General features: G+C 37.8%; 1 protein-coding gene across 10 annotated transcripts in view; it reads right to left on the bottom strand.

Moving 5' to 3' along the window:
- The window catches only part of MAP4K3 (mitogen-activated protein kinase kinase kinase kinase 3), a 90,022-nt gene that overhangs the window by 57,633 nt on the left and 19,851 nt on the right, over positions 1–12,538 (bottom strand). For 8 of the 10 annotated variants that reach the window (XR_012774895.1, XM_075496709.1, XM_075496710.1 and 5 more), the window contains 8 exons: positions 10,695–10,750; positions 7,118–7,165; positions 4,894–4,936; positions 4,162–4,234; positions 1,797–1,928; positions 1,460–1,522; positions 1,295–1,376; positions 1,085–1,195 (listed from right to left, as the gene is read on the bottom strand). Coding sequence is in view for 9 of the 10 variants with exons in the window: in XM_075496709.1 (XP_075352824.1) it covers positions 1,085–1,195; positions 1,295–1,376; positions 1,460–1,522; positions 1,797–1,928; positions 4,162–4,234; positions 4,894–4,936; positions 7,118–7,165; positions 10,695–10,750 (608 nt within the window). In the remaining variant the exon portion in view is untranslated. The remainder of the gene's footprint in view (positions 1–1,084; positions 1,196–1,294; positions 1,377–1,459; positions 1,523–1,796; positions 1,929–4,161; positions 4,235–4,893; positions 4,937–7,117; positions 7,166–10,694; positions 10,751–12,538) is intronic. The other 2 variants (XM_075496715.1, XM_075496718.1) reach the window with 1 other exon arrangement.

The raw sequence follows: 12,538 nt of genomic DNA, 5'->3' as shown, positions 1-12,538 counted from the left end.
CCTTCCTCTCCTTCCCTGCCATTTAGGAAATATGTAAACATTGCACTCTACAATACAAAAAAAGATCTATTTCACTTTGGCTTCTTTCCACATTTATTTATTGCAGCTTCTAAGGAAGATAGACCTGGTGCATGTCAACTTGTCTTTGCAGTTCCAGAAGGTGAAAGCTCATTTAATTTGTAAAATCTGAAAATTAGTATCTTAAAGTAGTTACTTCTTTTAAGCTTATTTTCCTTTGAAGGCATTTTTAGACTAGTTTATCCATAAAAAAAAAAAAAAGTAAAACACAAGTATGCAATTAATGAATCAATGGCATTTGTATCAAAAGGATTTTTTTTTCCCCAAAAAAAGATCATCAGGTAGGGAACTGAAAACATTTGGAAAGTCTTCACCAACATACAGTTAAGTACAAAGACAGGATGCAGTAACAGAGTATCTGTTTTCTCTTACTTATGAACCACTTCAGTCCTGCGCTGTTTATCATCTTACATAAACATGCTATTTTTTCCCAGCTGTTAAAGCAGAAAATCAGAAACTCTTGCCTTTGTCAAAACTGTAAGTGAAATCAAGTTTCAGAGTATTCCAAGATAGAAAATACAATCTGCAAGAAACACATAGCAAACCATTTGACAACAACAACTACATGATCATTCTCTTCTTCTCAGTAGAAAGTAAATTAGGAACAAAAGAACAAGTTCTACAGAGGTATAAAGTTATTTTTATGAATGCTTTCTTTGCAGATGAATGGAAACATAATTCCACAAAGAAACAGAAAGCGGAACACATGACAGAACTCAGGACTGGAAAAGCACTCCACATTTACTGTTGCAAAATTGTTGAAGGACAACAATAAACAAAATTTTAAAGTGTTTACATCTCTTTCTCTTTGAGATTCTCTCCCCCATATATAATGAATTTTGATAAGTGCCTGTACACGTGACAAAGCAGCACAACCAAAAGTAAAAGCAACCCTTGAGACTATTCCTACGTCACAAAACATTCTGTGGCTCAATAAATCATAATCATTTAGTTTTGTTGGCAAATGAAAACTTAACCTGATTCTACAATTAAAACATAATCCTACCTCAGGATCATCATCATCAAAATTATGGTAAGTGGAATGATCAGGATTATTCATTTTATCCAAAAGTTCAATAGCAAGACTTCGATTTAATGGCTGGGTAACAAAAGGATGCTGAAAAACAGAAGGAAAAACAAATATTAAAATTCCAACCACTCATATTAAGCATATTTTAATTTTATAACTTAAAAAAAAAATCCCAAACATTTATACCTGTAGCAACTTTTCAGCTGTAGGTCTTTTTTTAGGATTTTTTGTAAGTGCCATTTTCACAAAATGATGGAAACTATTGGACCTGTAAAATTAAGTGGTAAACATTAGAGGCAATTGCCCATTGAAATACATGTTCATTATCTACTGAAACAGAAAAGTACTTACCATTTCATTTTGTCCTTTAATTTAGGAGGCTGGAAGTTGCTTTTTGTCATTAGAAAAAGTGCTCTGAAAAAAAACCAAGAGTATTTCTGTGGTTTACATTGCAATACATATATGAGATGAATTATTAAATACATTATTTAGTTGCCAGGAAGAAGTCCATCAGTTTAAGAGACGCTACCAGGACAACATTACACATTTATGCACCAAAAAGAGCTGTTACAATTTCTATCATGTACATTTGTAGGACCCCCAACCACCACAAGCACACCTAGCTGCCACTCCAAATGGATTATTTACGAAGCTGTATTTACACACCAAGGTTTAACCCCTTACTAACCTCATTGGATGCAAGTCAAACATTGGAGGCTGAAGTTCAGCAAGCTCTATAGCAGTTATTCCAACTGCCCACAGATCACAGAGTTGGTTATAGCCACCTTTTCTTTCTACTGCAGCAACCTCTGGTGCCATCCTAAAGGGTAACAGACATTTTTAGATAAACTTCTTGCCACAAATCAAACATTCTTCTGTACATAGAAGTTTACTACTTTTTCCCTAAAGCTCTCAATCTATAAGCTCACAGCATATACATTTATACATGTGAATATATATACACACACGTGTGTGTGTAAAAAGTTATGTAGTGTATACATGAAGTTTTCCTCAATTATCTTCTAGTAACTAATAGGCAGTTTCCAAAACAGCTATCTAGGAGTAAGTGGATGAAACCAATCTGTCTCAGACTTTTTTTTTACAGGCACACAACGAACTACCACTCAACAACCAAAGAGCCTAAGGTATAATTATTCAAACTACAGTAAAATCAAATAATATCCAAATTCACACATTGCCCCAGAAAGTGATCAACTGACTTTGAGGAGAACAATTCTAACAAAAAAAATTTTTAAAAAAGTAACAAAATGTCAACTTTCTTGTATCCTGAAAGCATAAGACCTGAAGGCTCATTCTCATCTCTGCACAGAGTGCTCCTTGTTCGTAAAGTCTACCTCACTGTAATGTCAGAAGACCTCACTGAAGTTAACAAAGTAGTTTCACATCCTCAGGTGGCAACAATTAACACACATAACTGACACATAAATAGGAATACCTAAAGAAAATGATTCACTAGGCATTGTCACATTTTGAACAGCCAAAGTGAATTACGGATTTGATTGTCCTACATAGTCATATCAGATGGCAAACACGCTCATATTTTTTAGCTTTGAACTTTATTAGTCCAGATCACTTGAAAAGTAGTGGTGGAACTGGATATGTAACTCAATACAGCTAAGACAGATGAATGTCACTTAATGAGTGCTCCAGTAAAGCAGCAGGCAAATGATGCATTAAACACAGACATCCTTATCTGTAGATCTGAAAACATCATCAGGTTTGGTGGTATAACTTATTTCAAGTTTGCATAGTTAAACTATATTTATATAAATTTATCTGAGAGTTCATTAAAAAAACCCAATCACTCTAAATCAAAAAGGAGGGAGTTACGAAGGTAGAGGGGGAACATGGGTTAACTTCAGAATGACATGGAGGAGGAGCACAAGGGTAAATAGCAGGGTTACTAGAACTAAAGACACTGCACAGCAGTTTTGCCCTTTCATTTCCCTCCCACCCTTACCAGACCAGACACCTCTAATGATCACTAAAACTTTCACTAAACTGCCTGTTTCCAACTAAATTTTCTTCTTCACTGTCTCAACAACTTTGCTTCCTTGCTGGCTGATACAGGCCAGGACTAAAGTCACCCAGACATCTTAGGAAAGAGACGCACAAACCAATTATACAATCATGACTGATGGGTGTTTGTATTATTCTGAAAGGGAAGTGAATCCATGCCTTGGCATGACTTACACTGCAGAAGAATGCTAAAAATGTTGTGCTTGACTATTTCAAGACTGAATACTTGAATGGAGGGGTTTTTTTCATTATATACATTTTTATGTTGTACCTACTATGCTGTCAGACAACAGAATTTTGAGTAGCTTTCTGGGAAACATACAACAAAAGTGCTATTATTCTACAGTGAAGAATGTCTGCCATTTACTTCAAGGAGAAAGGGAACAACCACTTCCAGTACAACGAGGAGAAAATAAAATGCTGAACTTTAGAAAAGATAAATTATGCAAACTAGTTGACTGACAGAAGAATAAAGATCCAGTACAGATAGAATAGAAGTGTATATTTGAATTCAATCAGTTTAGGCAAATAAGGGGGGGAGAAGAAAATGGCTTAGAGGAAACACTTCACAAGTGGCAAAAGAATCTGTGGAGACAAACAAATGAAACTCATTAGCAACTAAAGAGTTGAAGAAAAGACATATCTAGGGTGGAGGGGAAGAAACATAAAACACCAAAACAGAAAATCAGGGAAGAAAAAAAAAATTAAGATCAGAGTTAAAAACAAGCAAAATTGTTGATAGTATTTAAGTTTGAGTAAACTGAGATACATTAGCCAACAGTGATAGCAGCACATGGACAGGCTTTCAATTTTTCAGAGCATTAGAGCATTTTCTCTGATACTCAGCTAATTCAGGATTTAGCATAACTAATACAGATATGATCACTAGGAAGTCTGACACAGCCTTTAGTGATTAGTCTACCCAGAAAGTGACATAGCATGCTTTTATCACAATTTTTCAACAGTATTATACATGTTACTATTATATTGATGGCCGAGTAAAACACGGTTACCAATATGGGGTGCCAATGAATGATTTCCTTTTGGCAATTGTAGCTGTTATCTGTGCGGATACTCCAAAATCAGCTATGAAAAAAAAAAAGGGCAAAAACAAAATGACAGTTAATAACTGATTTGATGTAATTAATTGTTAATGAACACAAGTTTGGTTTCCCCACTGTAAGAATTTCTTAAATATACTGGAAATATTTAACAAAAAATAAATAACAAAAGCAAATAATGGAAACTTGGTGTACCTCAGATACTGTCAGTCAGCTCCTCTCAGTCGCCTGCCATATATGCAGGCTGCACACAAGCATGCCCGTCATCAACACAAGAAAGAACAGGCTAGCACAGAAGTCCTAACAGTTACATGCAGTGTTTTAATATGAGAAAATACATAATTTAGTATTATCCAAGAGATTATTTCAGATAAACTTTCAAGGCACATTTCACACTTAAGGACTCTGGATAGTACATTTTATTAAAAATTTATAAAACCCCATGATTTGATTTTTACCTCCCCCTTACAGCATCACAAAATCTTTTACCTTAGTGTTCCAAAACTACTCCAATTACTCCTCAGACACTAACTGGATGGTGTAGTTCGATATTACCAGCAAGAGGAAAAGAATTCTGATATTCACTAATTCCTTACGTGAACATTACATCATTAAACAAAATACAGAACACTGCTTCTAAAGCACATAAAAATCTGTTAATAACACTAAATTGTATTAACTCACCTAATTTTACATGTCCATTATCCGTTAAAAGAATGTTTGCTCCCTTAAAAAAAAGTAAGCATACTTGAATTAAAACATGCAGATTCCTCCAGTACGATATTAAAAAAAAAAGTAATTGTGAGATCTTATGGCAAACTAGGGGCCAAACACACACCAAGGATTTCGTGTTCAAGAAATCTGCAGCCTTACCAAGGAAATATTTGTGAAATTAGCAAGCTGCCATTCTGTTATATAAAGAAACTTGGATATACAGGGCTTCTCATTAATTTTTAGTTTAGTACTCTTTAGCCTATGGTACTACAGAGTTTCCATTGTACACAAAACCCTCTCAAAAAGCAGAATATGATGATTTGCCTATGCTGATGAATTCTTACTTTTTTTCTATTTACGCTGACTGAAAGGAAACAGGAACTCTAAATGTCAAAGCGGAAGTAATTTAATTTTCTTTTCATATGTAGGAGCTGGTTTTGTCTTGTTTGAGAGCCTGATAATTATAATTATAGCCTTAAGGACCTGCCTTGATATTCAAGTGTTTAGCAAAACTATTTCCATCCTCATGCAACAGAGATTCTGTTAGTGCTAGATTTGAACAGTTCGCTGTTCTGTGGCTCTGTGTACCACTCACTTCAGTTCAATAATCAAAACTAACCCGAAGCGGTAGTTGGTACCATAAAATTATATATAAGGACATATAAGGCCTGAGAACAAACTTGATCTGAAGACTGAAACCAGGTAAAGGCCCAGTTGAGCAAAGGCTGGAGCTGGCTAAACACAGCTCCAAATGTCAGCACTGACCATAAGTAGATGGCAAGGCAGTACAGATGGGCCTCCAAAAAACTATGTTTTTATAGATTATGGCTTTTCACAGAGAAGGAAAAGTCAGGCCTGCAGTAAAATGCAGCTTGCTTTGGCAAATGTTGCACAAGTATAGTTAATGAGCCTTATAAATGGAGCTTGGTAAATAGTGTGACAGTCCAGTTAACATGCTCTTGACCTTGTTCACCTTTCAAGACAAACAGGACAGATACTCTAAATACATAACTTAGCTGCTGAAGGAAGCAAACATAATTCAACAGTCAGGAGATCTGCAGATGAAGATAGTATTTTTCCATGCTCATGAGAACAGCTTTTTTTTTTTTTTTTCTTAAAAAAAAAAAAAAAAAGAAAGATTCTCAACGTAAGCCCTGTAAGCATTTTTTATCAGCACAGTTCTGTTCAGAAACAAGTATTTATGCACTGTAAAAAAGGTTTAATTTTTGTGTCCAACATAATCTTTCATTCAGAAATTATTTTTATGATGGCTCAAAACCCAAATATCCTCCTGCAGTCAATGAGAACAACTTGGAATCAGGCTGCATTAAGGCATCTACAGTTGAAGCTACTAGATACACTGCATCCCTGGGGGGGGGGGGGGAGGGGGGGGAGGAATCAAACCAAACAAACAAAACCAACCCCCCCCACAACACAAAGGAATATGATAATTTACTGTCAGATGTCCAGGAGGAAACGTGCCAAGCTTAAGTTGCAGTCTGAGCAAGGCAGTGTTTGGAAAGGCAAAGAGTAGGTAATAAATAAAACTCCAGGAACAAAAAGTCAACAGGAAGCACTAGAAGGAAACTATAACAGAGTCTAAGAGTCTGAACAAGCCACCTTTGATACAGCTTTGTTGAGATGAAGGTTTAAGTAAGTCAGTGTTAAGAGCCTGATTTGCGGTACCCTCTTTCATTTTAGCATGCGAGGGAGGGGACAGAAGTAGTCTCCAAGAATCATGAAGAACTGCAGCCACTGCCCTGCAAGCGGTTCACCAAAAAAAGAAGCAAGAAGCCAAAGCAACAGCTCTGCTCACTAGCTGGTTCAAAGAGAAGGGTACATCAAGCTTCTTGGAAAGGTGTGGGAAAGACCAAACCGTTCCTTTTGCACAGAGCACACCCTTACAGCCATTTGAACACGTGTTGCTCTGGACACTAGCTGATGCCTAAATTTTACAGCATTGGTCTAAGTAAATAGTATGTTTGGCTCCAATTAAAAGAACAAGCTATTTCCATGCACGCATTTTGAAGAACAGGTTTTTCTCTTCCCTTGGGCAGAAAAATTTTATTCTAATAGATAGGAAAACCCTACATATTTAAAAATATCCCCAAAATTGATACATAACAGTAAAGACCCATCAGAGATGATGAAGCCTATTTTAAAAACACCAAAATTCACTTCAGTTTTTACTTACCTTTATATCTCTGTGCATTTTTCCTTTACTGTGAAGATAATATAGTCCCTGCATAAAATATTTAGATAATAATTTAGTCCAATATTTTTCATTTTATATACATTTCTTATTTAATTACAAGACATATTTAGGATCCAATTCAATCATCTAAATGACTCGCTGACTGAAGAACATTCTTATATTTCAGTGTATCCAAACTGCATTTGCACATTCAATATATGTAGTAGCATAATATCTAAAACACAGGATAGATGGAAAGAATACCAGTCACCACATCTATTGTAAGAAAAGCATTCCCCGACCAAGTTTTCCTCTGGGCATGGTAACTGTCACCTTTCTAGACAAAGTTAATTACTTTTAAATTGCCTAACAGTCTTCTATTCAGCAGTCAGATCACTGGATACCTACTGCAGTTATCTCCTATCTCATTACACACTTCAATTAAGTTTAGAGGCATGCTAGCAGGCAGCACTTCAGGTATAACACAAGAGTTCAACTCCAGTTCATGGATTTCTGCAGAGGCATTAGGCTGTCTTTCTGGGTCTCAATGACAGTACCACAGCATTTTAGGACTCAACACGAGTTAGAAACTTTAGGTTTAAACTCTGGAAGAATTCTATGAAACCAAATCCCTGCATGACAAATCACAGAGCATGTCACTTTTGACACTCCAGGCTTATCTCCAAAATTCTCTTCTGGGGTAAAATGACACGTAAACATCTTCCTCGCTCTGCAGTCATGAACCTCCAAAAAGACTACATTTTCATAGAAGATACCCATGTCACCACAGACATTTTTTTTTTTTTAATGAAAACCTGAACGTAGCAATGTAGCTGAAGTGCTAATCAGTTATGAAATTCAACTCCTTAAATAAACTAAAAGAGAAAATAAATACCCCAAACACTCACAGATGTTTTAACCTGTTTCTCTGGGGGAAATGACTAACAATACCCCATTGGTCCAATGGTTTTTCAGAGTTGTCACTGCAGGCATGCACGCAGACCCAAAAATTGGACTTGGCTTTTGGTACAGAGTGTAATTAATCAAAACATCTACTTGACTGTTGCAACAACTGGCATTAGCTAGAAGAGTCCCATGTACACTCCTCGCATCTAAATCTCTGGATTCTACCGGCACAGAAAGCCCAACAACTCGCATATTTTTACTACTGCCCTGGAAGAATTTGAGGTCACCATTTTCCAAACTGAATGCGTGGAGGCAGGTACTTTAAAGGCCATATTTACAGGACCTGTATTTTCAGAATCAGTCTCACTGATGCCAACCAGAGCTGATAGCAAGTGGTTTTTGAAAAGAGAACATTTAATGGTCTTCTAAATATGGAGATTGAATGCTAACTTCAGGCATTCAAATGAAACTCAGGATTCATGGAAACTCATGGCAAAAATTAACATTGAACAAACTACTTTCATGGATGGACAGATGGCCTATATTCTCAGACTTTTTACTAAGAAAAGTGACTGCTGCATTATAAGCTACAACAAGATATCAGAAACTATAGACATTAGATTTGGTCAGAGTGTTAACAAGCATGTATTTACAGACAACTTCAAAATATACAAAAATGGGTCGATGGATGACACTTAGAAAATACATAAAAAGTAGCAAGTTTCCTTCTCACAAGCAATTTACACATATTAACCAAGAAATCTTCCCACACAATAAATAATGATTTTGTAAATTCCATTCTAGACTATTGAAACACTCCTCCATACTCCAAGATGATGATGGATTTGATGGATGAACTATTCAGTAGATAAGGAATTGGATGGATGGTCGTATCCAGAGAGTAGCAGTCAACAGCTCCATGTCCAGATGGAGATCAGTGACAAGTGCTGTCCCCCAAGGGTCCATATTGGAACCAGTACTGTTTAATACCTTCATCAATGACATAGACAGCGGGATCAAGTGCACTCTCAGCAAATTTGCAGATGACACCAAGCTGAGTGGTGCGGTTGACACGCCTGACGGACAGGATGCCATCCAGAGGGACCTGGACAAGCTCGAGAAGTGAGCCCACGTGAACCTCATGATGGTCAGGGCAACCCTCAGTATCAATACAGGCTGGGGGATGAACGGATTGAGAGCAGCCCTGCCGAGAAGGACTTGGGGTACTGGTGGATGCAAAAGCTGGACATGAGCCAGCAATGTGCGCTCACAGCCCAGAAAGCCAACCATATCCTGGGCTGCATCAAAAGACGCATGGCCAGCAGGTTGGGGGAGATGATCCTGCCCCTCTACTCCACTCTGGTGAGACCCCACCTGGAGTACTGTGTCCAGTTCTGGAGTCCTCAGCACAGGAAAGACATGGACCTGTTGGAGCAGGTCCAGAGGAGGGCCACAAAAATGACTGGAGGGATGAACACCTCCCCTATGAAGAAAGGCTGAGAGAGTTGGGGTTGTTTAGTCTGGAGAAGAGAAGGCTCCAGGCAGACCTTATTGCAGCCTTTCAATACTTAAAGGGGGCTTATAAGAAAGATGGGGACAGACTTTTTAGTAGGGCCTGTTGCAATAGGACAAGGAGTAATGGTTTTAAACTGAAAGAGGGTAGATTCAGACTAGAGATAAGGAAGACATGTTTTACAGTGAGGGTGGTGAAACACTGGAACAGGTTGCCCAGAGAGGCTGTAGATGCCCCATTCCTGGAAACATTCAAGGTCAGGCTGGATGGGGCTTTCAGCAACCTGATCTAGTTGAAGATGTCCCTGCTCATTGCAGGGGGGGTGGACTAGATGACCTTTAAAGGTCCCTTCCAACCCAAACCATTCTGTGATTCTATAAGAACAAAAGGATTTAAAGGTTCAAAACCCAAAACACTCCCAGATGTCACGTAAGACTTCACTGTAAGAAAAAAAGCCATGTCCTGTAAGTCAGAAGTCAGTAATCTCTGGCATAGCATAGGGAGATGGTAAGTGGCATGCAAGGGAGCTGGCTCAGCAACAGAGCTATCTTGAGAGAGTGTTTGAGAGAGGCAGCAGCTCTCATCTGATGGCATTCAACAGATTTGCATTCACTAGAAGCCAAGAACTGCTCTCTCACATGGAAGCAAGACATCCGCTGAAAAAGCTGTTTCTGATTAAGTTTTACTGGTGAACTGAACCTTTAATTTAGGAAAGAAAAATGAAAGCTAGCATACCCATGAGGAGAGGCTGGTGACTTGAACATCTCAAGTACACAGGCAATTTTTTTTTTTTTCTTAGTGGCACAGATCAACTATCGGATATGCAAAACAGTCTTCACATTTTCTTTCAAACTTGCAGTAACTAATTTGTACCACAAATATGGATTAATAAATAGGCTGCTTCTGCCCTTTAAAAAAAAAAATTAACAGCAGAAAGATGATGACAGTTTTCTTCAAATGATCCAGGATAATTTGAGGTTATGCAACTATACAAATCAGTTCTAGGCTATAGTACAGGACCTCCTCAAAAGTACGAGAAAAATGCTAAGCCATCCAAACATTGTACTTCTATGGCATCACACATTTTTGTAGCTTTTATTTTTAGCTTTTAATACTTTTACATTAAAAGTCAACCACAAGAACCTGAGAACACACTACCTGTAGTGTTTCTCTGCTAACATAGGCAATCTGCTGTTCTGAAAGTGGTCCAGTCACTGAAATGGAAGGGAAAAAAAAAATTCTCAAAATCAGGTAAGATACTGCCCATTCCAAATGCATACCTCAATTACTTCCATTCACACTGATAGGCTCTTACACTAGAAGTCTCAAAGTAAATGTGCCTAGATTTTCCCCCAGACTGAGCATCCCAAAGACCACCAAACATTTTCTTAAACTCAAAAATTGCTAGTCCCATTGGAATGGAAACTACTAACTCCATCCATATATAAATCTCAAAGTAATTAAGAGGAAAAAGAAACAGAAGCAGCAGCTTAAGCACAACTCTTTCCCTGCATAAACCCACTATGTCCTTCTATGCAGGGCTGGACTTCCAATCCAGTGATGCAGAGCTGCAGCAAACCTGCTCAGTCCCCTTTGAGCCTTAGGAAGTTCCTTCTACCCTTTGCAACCTGCTCTCTCCTTCCGTCCTCCCCACTGCCATGCAACCTGCTCTCTCTTCCCTACAGCCATGCAACCTGCTCTCTGCAGCTTCTCAACCCTTTTCTGCATGAGCTACCAGCACTGTTGCTCCTGGGCCTGCCACACCATGCACCTTCTCAAACTCTCCCTCTAAGCAGGCTCAGCAGCTTCCCAAGGGAAGGAGAAGCCTTCGTCTCCCCTCCAGGGTCCCACTTCACTCAAGTCTCTTAAAGGAAAACAATTAAATTCTGAACAAATATGTGAACCAAACACTGAACAGCAAGCAAGGCATCGCCTGTGACTTGTCCCCAGTCACTGGACTCTGATCCAGAAATTCAAGAGTTTTAAGATTCGGAAATGCAGTCCTCACTGCAGGTTTCTCAGATTTTACAGAGAAAACAAATAGAAAAGTTGGATGGGGTTTCTCAAAGGAAACTGAAGAAGTAGGGAGTTAAAAATGAAACAAGATTTAAGCACCTAACTGCTTAGCTTCTACAAAACCCACAACCATAATATAAATTAGTATCATGCAATATATATCTTCAAAACAGGTCTAGATCCATCTTCCCTTTTCTGAAAGAAAAGCTCCAAACCTGCATAAAACTAAATATATTAGTACCCAGAGTACCTAACTTCTAGGCATGTATGTTTATTTTGAGAAATTTCATTCTGATTAACTTAAATTACTGAAGATTACAGAGGCCTATAGTTCAATTCGAATAAGACCCTTTGAAACATAATTAAGATCAGAAAAGAAGCTTCCACTCTAACTACCAGCAGAGAAGCTAAAAATCAGCTGCAACAGGAAATCGCTCCTGTACAACATCTGTTCAGGCATTTATGTGGCATGAGCTCATTTCCTACTCTACAGGTGTTCTACATAACAAAGCTTATTAGACAAGATACTTTTTATCAACACTAGCAAAAATGTAAAGTATCAACAAGACCCCTTGATTTTGTCTCTTGAAAACTAGCAGTCAAGATCCTCTCTTTATGTAATAGATTCACACATGCCCCTTGTTTCTTTGACCACTCATTGCACCTAAGCCTAAAGCAAATATATAGGCCACCCTTGCTTTTCATATGTCATACATACAGCATAAAAAAAAAAAAAAAAAAAGACACCCTCATGGCACTACTGCTATACAAACATACAAAAGATCACTGTTTACAAAGGACAAGAGCATCCATGCTAATCAATCCACTTATCTAGGTATCTGTAGGCAGTGGTATAGATTATACTAAAGCAAAGTTCAAAAGCTCTGAAACAAAATGGCTATGAAGACAGCACATGAGGATATAAATCTTTTATTTTTACAATACAATATTGTCTAATTTTACAGCCTTTGAAAAGTCGTGATGGG

This window comes from Mycteria americana, chromosome 3 (genome assembly GCF_035582795.1).
Source record: "Mycteria americana isolate JAX WOST 10 ecotype Jacksonville Zoo and Gardens chromosome 3, USCA_MyAme_1.0, whole genome shotgun sequence".
Classification (NCBI taxonomy): domain Eukaryota; kingdom Metazoa; phylum Chordata; class Aves; order Ciconiiformes; family Ciconiidae; genus Mycteria; species Mycteria americana.
Note: the sequence above shows the minus strand (reverse complement) of the source record. Positions and strands in the feature narration are given on the sequence as shown.